Raw genomic sequence first — 12069 nt, 5'->3', positions numbered from 1 at the left:
TATTAACGATAGATAGATAGATAGGGATAGATATATTAACGATAGATAGATAGATAGATAGGGATAGATAGATAGATAGATAGGGAGAGATAGATTAACGATAGATAGATAGATAGGGATAGATAGATAGATAGGGATAGATAGATTGAAGATAGATAGATAGATAGATTAAAGAGAGATAGATAGATAGATCAAGGTAGCGAATGGTGAATGTCCACTTACGGATGGTTTGCGTTTTCAAGATGAGGAGAAGAAGAAGAAGATAGATACGATTTGAAAAGAAGAGGACTGCTAGGAGAATCTGTCTTTTTCTCTTCTTTTGTATCTCCTCCACGTGTCCTTAATCTTCTCGTATCTTGATCATCATGGTAACTTTCTTCTTCTTCTTTTCTTGTGTCTTCTTGGGTTCTGACTTTAGCCGTTTGGAGACTTCTTTGAATCTCCTTCTGGCTAGCTGCATTGTGTCTATACTCAGCTGCAGCTAGCTCTCTTTGATAGCGCTTGATAAGAGCCTTTAGAGCGCCATAACGAATATATGCAGCTCTCCATTCAGGAATAGCATAGGCATGTAACTTCGAGCCAAACTTCATTGTCGGAGAGACCTCATTAGCTCGCCTCTTCACTTCGGTTTCTCTTCTTCTTTTTCTTCTCCTCTTTCTCTTTCTCTTTCTTCTTCTACCCTTTCTTTCTTTAGTTTGGCCGAGCACGCAATCCTGCGGTCACTTTAAAGAGGTGCCTTATCAAATACAAGGGACAAAGCAATGTCTCATATAGAGAGAAGAGAGGGAGGTGTCTCCTTTCATCTGTCCCTCTTCTTCTTCATTCCAAGATGATTCAGCAGCTATCCTACTTATGACCTAGGCTTGAAAAGAAGAGTATAATAGGAACGGAGAAGTCTAGCTACCCCCGAGAGGGGGAAAAGAAGACATGAGGGCGAGAAAAAGAGAGATTTAAGAGGAGAAGAAAAAGAAGAAAGGTAGATGCTGAAAAGTGAGAAGTCCTATCTGTATTGACAGCGGAGAAGGAGAGGAAAGATGAAAGAGACCACTTGAGAAGCGATAGTGAGAAAAACAACTGAAACGGAAGAGGAGGAGATAGACAGGGATCTATCTACCTATCTATCTTTAATCTATCTATCTATCTACCTATCTTTAATCTATCTATCTATCTATTTGTCTGTGTAGATATCTTATCTGATGACTGTATGGAATGAAAGATGTTTCTATCTCGGCTTTGTTTTCTTTTGAACAGTCTCTGTAGGGGGGGTTGTGTATATGAAACGTGCCAAACAGCCGTGAGAAGTCACCCTTGTCTCGTTTCTATCAAGATAGACTCCTCACTTCATAGAGAAAGACAAGAACCCTACAGGAAAGAAGACGAGAAAAAGAAGAAGAAGGAAAAAGAGAAGGAGAAGAAGAGAAAGAAAGAAGAGGATTTATCATCGTGAGATGTCTTGGAGATGGAGCGGCAGAGAGAAGTTTGACTTTGTTAGACCGAGTGATGGGGATGGGTCACACCGTCAAATTTCTGAAGATGAAGAAGCCTCGTTAGAGAGACGAAGAAAATCGACCTTGGAACACACCATGGAGAGAAAGAGAGGGGAAAGGGTGAAGAAGAGAGGCTTGAAAAGAAGAGAGGTTCTTGGTGAGTGAAGAGACTCAATACAAAAGGTGGCCAAGAAAGCATGAAGTGGGGATTCTTACGAAGAGATACGAATGCAGAAGAGAAAGAGGAAAAGGATGTTCTGAAAAGGACGAGAGAAAGAGAGAGATTGAGAGAAGAGAGAGAATCTCTCAGAAATGGTTAGACAAACGGAGCACACTTCATTGTGAGAGACTTCTTTACACCTTCCCAAGCAAAGATCGAGAAAGAAAGGAAAGAAGGAGGTAGCGCCTGAAGTGCCGGCAAGAATGTGAATTTGACTTAAGAGATAGAGAGATGCAAGTCTAGATAGATGGACGGATGATGATGCGTTGTCTGAGGAGATCCATGAATGACAGGAAGAAGCGACGGAAAAATAAGAAGAGAAACTGCTCTAACTTGAAGTCGGTTTCTCACTTGTGTGTATGCCTGTACACCCGAGAGACAGGAGAAAAGAATGAAGCCGATGTGAAGTTACGCCTTACTGAGGAGTGGCTTACGACCAGCAACGCTTTGGTACTGCCGGGGAGGAGAATCCACACGGATCCTGTGACGAAGAAAGAGAAGAAAGGCTTCATTCAGCTGTCGCTGAGAAACGGACTGTATCGTTTATCTGGGTATAGGGCTCGTCTTCGAAGGAAAAAGACGAGACTGCGTTCATCAGGAATATAAAGAAGTCATTTCTTTCCTTCTAGCCAGGTGTGGATGGGAGAAAAGAGAAGGAAGGGGAAGTATCGAGCGACGTATTGTCGTTAGAAGCAGACAAGTTCATTGCATGCGTAGAAAGCTACTGCTTCTTTTCCGAGTCCGGGGAGAGGGGTTACTTCAAAGACCGTTAGTTAGAGTGGTACTGCGTGAGTGTTTTGAAAGGCCCTCTCTTCCTTTCGTCCATGAGGACCCAAACGTTATAAGTTTTGCTGCAAAGAAAGAGAACGTTTCTGTCACGTGACTTGAACCGGAGAAGATAATTCATGGTGTGTCGACTGGCCGCAGGCTCACCGTCGATTCTCGAGGGGGTGTGCTGCTTACTCCCCATGGACAGTTAATTATGACGCTTGATGTCTCGAATGACTGAAGTCCAAAAGGCTGATCTCAAGCAACTTGAGGCCTAGATGAGTTATATGTCTGTAGCTCGCCAGCTGCGGTAGGATTACCCTTTGGGAGGATGAAAGGAAGAAGCGGCTGGTCGTTCAGTAGGAGCGAAACTCCGCCCTAGGCATCACTGTTCTGGATTAAGATTGCATTTCTCGATAATCTTCTGCAGAGGAGCGGTCTTTGTAGGCTTTATCAGACTGAAGACGTCTTCAGGTCCTTGCCTCGTGCGGCATTCAGATCGACTGGCGGGGCGTGTAGCTGGCTGGCACATATCTATACTTTACGAGGACAGCTGCCTGTACACCCGAGACAAACGGTTTCGCTTCCCGCACGGTGTTGACGTGAAGCCACTACGAAGAAGATGACGTTCTATAGTCGCGTAAACAGCGAGGAGCCGGGAAGGTAACTTGCTTTGGCTCATGTGTATGTCTATGATGGGAGAAGAGGCCGAGGAGCAACTGCCTTCGGTTCCACATGAATAGCAGGGAAGCACCGCAGATGAACGAGAGTGTCCGCCTTTTCCGTACTGCTTTGACTGATGGCATTCGCTTGGAGAAATCGAGAGAAGTCCGTAGATATCGTTTGTGAAGCTTTGCCATCTACCGCCAAGAAGAACAGAGCAGGGAATTGGCATGGCAGGCCAGAAAAAGAAGGAAAACTCTCTAAGGAGAAAAGGGGAGATGGCCCCACCCGTTCGTTGTCTGCGTCGCCTGTATGACTCAAAATAGGGACCCTCGATGGACAGCTCTTCACTGAAGAAGCGAGCGTGTATCTGTGTGGAAAGTGTATGAGGTGTATTGTGACTGATACAGTCTTCTTTTCTAATCCTCGGTCAAGTGAGTGAGTGTCCACTCTTCACCCACACCTTCGCAAAGTCTTCCTAAGGGCAGTATAGAAAGTCTCAACGATACCCTCGTTCTTTCGGAGTCTCGCCTAGCATCTTCACATTTCAGCAAACAATGCCACAGAACCGGAGCTCTAAACACTTGCAGTTCATAAAGTCATCCGTATGCTTAAGAAGAGAAGAAGCCCTACGGGTGTCCCTCGCTATCTGACCCGTCCTCGAGTCATGAAACCTCTACAGCCCTTCGGTACAGATCCTACAGGCCTACCACAGGAACGATCTCGCATCACGCGACAAGGACTCCCGCCCGACTGGGGTGTTGTGGAAATAGAGGAGTCTGAGGAGCCGTTCAGCTAGGCCTCATAGAGATGCGATTGCTGTGAGTTTGCTAGCCCGGAAATAGGACTAGATGGTGCTGCAGCTGTAGACAAGAAGCAGTCAGCAGTGCTAGATGTAGCAGGCCAGCCATCGAGAGCGCCAAGGTGTGTTGCTAGATGGAAGATATACACCTTCTTCTCTTCTTGATTGAAATTTAGCTTTTCTTTCTTCTTTCAGACTGGTCACCTACCTATTTCTATTTCTCAGCTGTTGCCGACATTCCGCCGCTTCGCGTAAGAAAGAAGGAAGCTTCTGTATTGCTCGACCCCTCGCTTCTCCCTCCACCACTCCTACTGTGCATGTGATCGCTAACTTTTCCGCTGTGTTGGCTGTTTGCTCGAGATATGAAAACTTCCCTTCTTTTCCTCTCATCCTTTCCTGTCTAAGTGTCTTTTGCTTTTCAGTCCTCACATGCTACAGGTTCTTCTCCTTCAAGAGTCGATTCACCTTCCTCTCCTCAAACAGCGAGCTGTCTCTCGGCGGCGGTGGTCTCGATGACTTCGCAGTCTGTCTCCAATCCTGTCAGTGTCTCTTTCCTCTCCTTTTCATAGTATCCATGTCCCTAAAGACGTCTCCTCTCCTACCAGACGCCTTTCTTCATATACGCATTCACGACTTCGCCTTTCACTGTAGGACTTCCCGGAGTAACGTCACCTCGTTCTTTTCAGGCTTCTCAGGACTTTAGTAAGCTGAAAGGCCGCACCTTCCTAACTGCCGTCAAAGACTAGGCTGCTATCTGTGATAAAACGCCCACCGGTCTTTCGCTAAAGGCCAAGGAGATCGTTAGCTTCTACCTCTTCTCAAATGAAACGTTCTCTATCTGCCATAGTTACATCTCTCTTTGGACACGTAAACAACTATCTATCTATCTATCTATCTACTTCATTTGACCTATCCGTCTATCTACCTATCAACTTCACTCTCACTCTTTCCTTCAGCAGCATCTTCTCTTTATCCCCTGACTTCTGTATCTATCTAGATCATGTCCTCCTCCCTCCGTCTCCCCTGTTCTTTCCTCGATGGACATCTGCCGTCGTTTATCTAATGAAATAACGTCTTTAACATCTGCCTCAAGTGCAGCAGAGCATCGACGTCATTTACAATCGATTGTTGATCTCCTTGAAGGCCATGGAGTCCCTTCAACAGTCGATCAGATCTGCCCCGCCCTCTGGGGAGATCTTGGTCTTTCCCTTCTTTCTCTCGCTCATCGCCAATTATCGAGAGCTTTTCCTCTCTCAGCCTCTTCTTTCAGAGAAGAAAGACATGCTTTTCCTCCTTATCTCTCAAGCTCTACACGAGAGAAAGGTCGGAAGCTAAAACTCGTTGCTCTATCGCCTAATGATGCTCTTCTCATCCAAAACATCTTCAAGTATATCCTTGACTCCCCTCATATACGCCTTCTCTCTTCTTCCTGTCCTTGTAAAGATCTCTCCAAAGATACGAATGAAGATACGGTGACAAGAGAAAGAGGTTTCATTGCGTCTGAAGATGGAGACACCTCGTCGGGAAAGAGACAGTCGAGAAACTCGAGGTCTTTCTTTTCAAGTGAAGAAGACTTCCCCGATGAGTTCAGTAGTGCATGCAACCCTAACAACGAGAGATCTGATAGGAGGAGTCCTTCATCTTTACTCGAGAAGATTCCTTTCTATGTCTCGGCGAATTCACCTCTCCAACAGAGGCGAAAAAGAAAGAGAATAGAAGATATAGTCAGGAGTCTCTTGTCTCTGTTGATTCGATGTGCAAGAATAAGACTTTCTTTACCTTCGATGGAATCCCCTCAGCTGCGCTTCTTGCCGGTAGGAGATTTTAGATCTTCGATTCTCCTATCTTCACGAAGACTTCTCTCTGGCAGGCAGTTTTATCGTATCTCTCTTGTAGTCGCACAGCAGAGATGTGAGCTCGTGGAGAAGTACATCTTACAGGAAAAGAAGAGATTCTCTCAGCAGAATCTTCATGCTTGCAGAGGAGGTAGACAGAGAGAGAAAGATGAAGAAGAAGAAAGACATGAAGGAGAGTGGCGAGGACAAGATGAGAGATGGGAGGCATGCTTTCTTACGGTACTTCAGCAAATCTTAAGAAATGAAGACTATGTAAAGGCACTTCCCTATGACTTGCTTCGCTGTAAGCTATACTTCGAGCTCTTCAATCAACACAGGAGATTGAAGGACAGAAATTTCGGTTCTAGATCATGTTGAAGTGAATGAGGAACTCTAGGGTGGATGTGAAAGGGATGTGTAGAAAGACCTCTATGTACGGGGTATAGGCGATTACATATACTTGTATATAGGAGCCCTGTAGAGACCCTCTGTATAGATGGAAGTCTATAGAGCTTGCATGGCTGCTTTGGCTGGCTATCGACGAGGGTTAGGGTCTTTTTGGAGAGAGAGACGCGGGACAGCATTCTTATCTTCACTTGTGAAGGGGGGGGATAATAGAGAAGCCCTATGATGCTTACTATAGGCACAAAAGACTCAAGGGGGCCGCGAAAGAGACACCTTAGTATGGGTAGGTATGAAAGAGGTCTACTGTTCTATCTCTGTAGAGGCTTGCTGCAATCTTCCTCTTCGATAAGGATTTGCGAAGACTCCTAATCACCCACATACACTTATCAGTAGCTACCGCCTATTTCCCCTATACATATACATCTATGTGAGGCCTTCTGACTACACTCCTTCTTCTTCTTTTCTTGCCTTCTTCTATCTTTCATTCTTCTGCTGTGACTTTGTATGTTTGTCTGCTTCTTTGTGTTTCAGTTCTTCTTTCAAATCTTTTCGGACTGTTCTTTTCTTCACCCCGCAAGTGTCTCCTCATATCTTCATCGCTTTTATCTCATCCTTCTGTAGGGAGCTTTCTTCCTTCCTTAGCCATGCCTTCTATGACTTCTCTTTTATCTCTTCTCGAAGGTCTTCTCTATCCCGAAGTCGCAACTCGCCCTGAAGCCTTCCCCATAGTCGATCTAGAACCCCGTTTCTCAGCAGAGGATGCTCGTATAACGTCCGTAGCTTTACATGCCTTACTTCGTCTTTCTCTTAAATTTCCTCTTGTCCTAAGAAAGCTTTTCTTCTTTTCTTCTTCACGATCTCCACCTGCACAACCTCGTGATAGATCTTCGCCTTGTAAGCCATGCACATTGCTTCAAGGCTCTCACGGGTGTAGCCATCCTACAGGCCTCGAAGGAGATACACACCCCGGAGGTGAAGAAGAAAGAGTCTTCAAGAGACCTGGCATGTCTAAAGAGATAAGCGATGTGAGAACTTCTTCTTTACTGAGAACTCACACTCCAACGTTCATACCTTTCGAAAGAGGACCTTCACGTGCTCCAGAAAGACTGCGGGGGGAAGAGGGAGAGAATGAGGAGATGATAAGACATATAGGAAAGGAATGGACGAGCTCAAGAAGAGCAGTAAATACGTCTTCTCTTTCAGTAGCTGGTATGACGATAGGGGAGAATAAGAAGAGAGATGAAGAGATCTTTCTGACAGATCGAGAAGAAAGATACCTATCTGATAACGAGAGTGGACAGCCGTTAGTTGTCCTTGTACTATGTGGTCTTCTACAAGATGATGTATGGGAATGTCTAGATGACTTAAGTCGGTGGAATTCCTTACTCCTCGTCAGACTTGTTCTCCTACTGGCAAGAGGAACCACGCCTTCAGATCTTCTTCCTAGGGTTGTCGGGGCTACAGGTAAGTCTACACTTGAGACTAAGCCAAGAAAGAAGAAAAGATAGGTGCCTGTTATGCTCTGTGTTTGTTTCTTCATTTCCAACATGACTCGTTAAGGCAGGCAGGGAGGTCTGAAGATAGCCTGAGAGGGAGAAAGCTAGTAAGCTCGATACACCCCGCGTGTCTGGCTCGGGAAGAGAACTGCGCTAGGCCTGCGGTGTCTCCAGATAGGCCGGGGTGGAAGGAGCCTCGCGCCGTCATCAGTCTTGACCCCCAGACCAGAGGGGGGCATAATCCCTCTCGGTGTTCCCCGTGTAGACTCCCGATGCTGGTATTATGCAAACTCATCGATAGTACAGATGCGTATATACGGCGTATGTATGTCTATATACATACATGTGTAGTTTATCTAGGTGGAGAGAGAGGCATGTATCTCTCTGTATCCCTGTCTATACATATACAATCTCCAGTGTATCTTGTTCGAAGCCTCAGAGAAGAGCACAAGTCAAGGAGGTTCCTTCTCTCTTACTCGAATACCCGACTAGGTCTTGCTCTCCCCTCGAGGCCTTGGCTGCTTTCATTCAACAACGCATGAACTGATGTATTCGATCCTAACCTTCCTCGTATCTCTAACCTCCTTCCTCTCGAGAGGGCCTTCTCTCTCTCTGCATGTCAACTCTTTCCCTTCCCTTGTGTCTCTTCCGCTATACTAATCTCGGGAGACTCGCCGTTGAAGCGATGATGTATACGAAGAGACTGGATGGACTCCTGTGTGTAGGATCTTTGCTTCTTCTGCTTTTCAGAGTGTATGGCGAGGCTTTTCTCTTCTTTACTACGCGTCATTCCTCCCTTCTTCGCCGCGGTCCACTCTCATGGAGCCGCAGTGACTCTTGAAGACCGAAGTTCATTTTCTTCCACCATCTTAACTCACACAGAACAACTGCTAAATGCTATAGGAGGCCTGCGTCTCCGTATGACTGCTGGCCTCTTTGCTGATGCCGATGAAGATCTACTAAACCCGTAAGCTGAAGAGACTTCCTCCCTCCTCCCTCCCGACGAATATATATATATATACATATATACATACCTATGTATACGTGTATATATATGTCGATATACTATGTGTGCGTCATTTCATCGTGACAGCACAGCTCGCGCTCACTCGGCTTTATACAGCGAGGACCTTGAGTTTCGTTGGCGTGAAGGTGGCTCTGTAATATGTGGCGCTTTGTCGAGTAGCTGTGGAGACATGTCTCGTCTCGCGTTCCTTCACTAGTTGATTGATGGAGAGGCTCTTCGGCGTGTGGCTTTGAGTCGTAGTGGGAGAATGTGTTATGAAGTCATCCGTGAGCGCTTGGATCTTCTGACCTCAGTGTGTCTTGCTGAGGGTCAATTACTGAGTGGAAGCGCGGGGACTAGGGATGTATGAATATGGATGGATCTAGATGAACAGGTGTACGTATATATGTATGAATATGTATGAGTATGTATCTAAATATGTACATGAATGCATGTTTACGTACGAATACTTCATGAACTCTTCTGCACAAGGCCGCAATCGAAAGATAGATTTGCGTAGACACCTGGGTCATCAACAGTCCTCGCAGTAAGCGCTGTAGACCTCTATCAACACGCTTGGTCAAAAGAAGTGCTTCAAAACTCACATCCGTCTCTATTATCTAGTGAGGCGAGCAGAGTCGGTCGAGAAGTCACACCTGTGCTTTACATGAGAGAGGAGAACAGAGTCGGCGGAGGCCTTCTTTCACCTCTCATCGATGTTTTCTTCCTAAGATAGGCTGCTACCTTAGTCGTCTTTGTGAGGTCTGTTCAACCTCTTTCGACAGCCGGACTTATCCGCCCCTTCCGCAAACTTTCACGGCTGAGTTGCTTCTCTGTCTGGCGATTCATCAGGCGACAGGTCTCCGGGTCGAGTGTATGGTATATGCGCGTCGTTCTTCTTGATCTTCTAGTTCAAGTCCTGTGGGAATCCTCGAACCTCCACCCTGTCCTTGTCATGCCGCGCGGTAGTCTCTCGCCCCAAAGACGACGACGATCGAGGTTTTCCTCTCCACGTTGTTGTTCTGCGTCGACCTTGGAGGAGAAGAGGAATAAGAAGGAGCCTCACTCAGATATAGGTGCAACTACTACGCATTCCCTTCATTCAGATAAGACAGGATCAGAGTTACACAGGCGTCTGTCCACTGGGGGGGATAGTCGTCATAAGCTAAGCGAGGCACAGAATACTCATCCGAGTAGATTGGACGGGCTTTCACAAGGTCGAGAAAAGCTACCAGAAGGCAGTTCAACTGATCCACATGCCGAAAGGTCAAAGCCACCTGCGTATCGTACCTCCCTCGAAGACCTGCAGCAGCTCCCCTCACAGCTACCGAAGGCAACGTCTTTACCTCGGGGAGGAGATGAAGAGAAGAGTTACGATGAGAAGAGGGTCGACATAGAAAGTGGATTGGGACCTAGTCCTGAGCCGAGGGAGCTTCTGATAAACTACGTGCTTGCGAAGCTTGAGGGGAGCAGCGAGAGGATCCACAAACAACTCTGGTGAGTCATACACGACCTGAGGAAGTAGCGCCGACGGTCTTGCTTTCCTACGGCGTGTTTAGGCTTTATGCATGCTTCTGACTACAGTCTTAGTCGAGTAGATGGGAGGGGCGCTAAAAAGAGAATGTCTGAAGATGGTTCGACGGGAGGCCACTTTACTACTCTTTGCACGACCAACGTGAACTGGCCTGCTCTTCCTGCTTAACCTTTAGCTATCAATACACAACCCCTGGTCGCGCTACTAGCTGTCTCCTCCTCTCGAGATTAGCCTTGGCTGGGTTTCGATGGGTTCTATACTCTTTCTTGTGAGCCTTTCTCTTTTCTTTCCACTATTTGCACTGCTAGCTCTCTTGCTCTTTCCTTCCCCTCCTGCAAGTTGTGAGATATCTTATGATGGGAGGAGCGTGCGCGTATTCCTTCTGAAGCTTCCACGCTCCAGCGAAGGGGTAAGCAGACACTTGCGATCTGTTTGCTGACGTCTCATGAATCCACCTAAGCTCTCTGTCGGCAGGACCTTCGTGTTGTCTACGGGTACCGGTCTACCGTAGCTCACGGGCCATATAATGCCTCGTCGCTCCTCTCTCTGTAGCGTCGTCGCATTATACATCCTTCCCCTCGTAACCTAGGATCTAGTCATTACGTAGAAGAGAAGATAGTCAGTATTTACGGTTACAAATGTTTGCCTATCATTGGACATTCCTTACAGGTGCCTTGTAGTTGTGCGGGTATGCGAGAGCGTCGGCATCGAGTTTGCTTCGTCAACATGCGAAGAAGATCTGACTCTTTTGGGTTCGTTATTTTCTCGCTTAACCGACATACTTCTCCAGGATCTTCCTCTTCTTTCAGCTGTCTCAGTCCAGTGTAACCGCGCTAGCCGAGTGACAGATGTCCTCGCAAGTGTAGCTTGTCTATGCCAAGCTCTTAGTTCAATTCTCATTCTTCCGTTCTATCCTTATCTTCTCTCTTTGAGAGAGGAATCAAGCTCTATGGTCCAGTGTCTTCAGGCCGCTAGGACGTCCCGTCGTCAACATCTAAGAGCTACCAGCAGTACTTCCTCGGAGACAGAAAACCTTTCAGCGGACAATTATGACCGCAAACACGAGAGGCGAGAAGAACTTTCTCAAAGACAGAAGTCGACCGCTCTTTTTGATACCGCTGGGGAAGGTCTTAGCTCTACCCTAGAGTATACAAGTAGTTCTCCAAGCAATCAAGAGATGAGTGAAGACAGTGGAATGAGAAGAGAGGGAAGTGTGCGGGATCTTCCCTTGTGTGAGAAGGATGGATATCCATGGCAAGTGCCTCTTCTCGGGAGTCAGCTGTTCAATAGTGCACCCATTGTATGTACCCTCAAGTAAGGCGAGCATCTCTTTCGCATACTCATTGTAGACTGGGTGTACACGACGAGCTCGAGATGAGCCACTGTCTAGAGTCTCTTCCTGAGACAGCTCGAAGGTGAAAAGACTTCTTCGGGCAGCGAACGGCATAGTGCTCTATTGTACCACGATTGTATGGTGACTATGAGTGAAAGTGCTACTGCTAGACTGCTTATCTTCATTCTGTCCTTCCATTATCTGCGGGTTGTCGCTAGATACAAAGATGGACTTGGAACACCATGTAGTTGCAGGATCAACGGACTCTGTTGTCTCTTTTTTATTTGATTCATCCAAAAACGTGCCTTACGTACTGAAGTTCTTTGGTGTCTTTCTATCGCCCTCTGAGCTGTTGATAAGCGTCGTAGGGGCGGCAAGATTTGCCGTTGTGTCGGCTGTCAGCGTCATAGCAGGTCTCTCCTTCCGTGTGAAGACTGGCGAGTGTGTGTATCCGGAAGACTTGGGTGAGCGCTAGGAGTTGCGTCAAAGAGGTTCTGCTGGGCTGCTTCCTCGCTCCCTT

General features: G+C 46.7%; 2 protein-coding genes across 2 annotated transcripts in view; one reads left to right on the top strand and one right to left on the bottom strand.

Moving 5' to 3' along the window:
• Positions 1 to 384: 384 nt before the first annotated feature.
• Positions 385 to 2320, bottom strand: CSUI_000309 (spx domain-containing protein; the record flags this gene model as incomplete). The annotated part of the gene is made up of 1 exon (XM_068060543.1): positions 385 to 2320. A coding segment is annotated over exon 1 (204 nt), but the record flags the coding sequence as incomplete, so codon positions are not given.
• Positions 2321 to 4309: 1989 nt separating this feature from the next.
• Positions 4310 to 12069, top strand: part of CSUI_000308 (fatc domain-containing protein) — a 39648-nt gene continuing 31888 nt past the window's right edge. The window contains exons 1-5 of the mRNA XM_068060542.1: positions 4310 to 6079; positions 6712 to 7644; positions 8427 to 8643; positions 9535 to 10179; positions 10886 to 11530. Coding sequence (XP_067927481.1) covers positions 4978 to 6079; positions 6712 to 7644; positions 8427 to 8643; positions 9535 to 10179; positions 10886 to 11530 — 3542 coding nt within the window. The 5' untranslated portion in view covers positions 4310 to 4977. The remainder of the gene's footprint in view (positions 6080 to 6711; positions 7645 to 8426; positions 8644 to 9534; positions 10180 to 10885; positions 11531 to 12069) is intronic.

Source organism: Cystoisospora suis (assembly GCF_002600585.1).
Source record: "Cystoisospora suis strain Wien I chromosome Unknown contig_132, whole genome shotgun sequence".
NCBI lineage: Eukaryota > Apicomplexa > Conoidasida > Eucoccidiorida > Sarcocystidae > Cystoisospora > Cystoisospora suis.
This window is presented reverse-complemented; position numbering and strand designations above follow the sequence as displayed.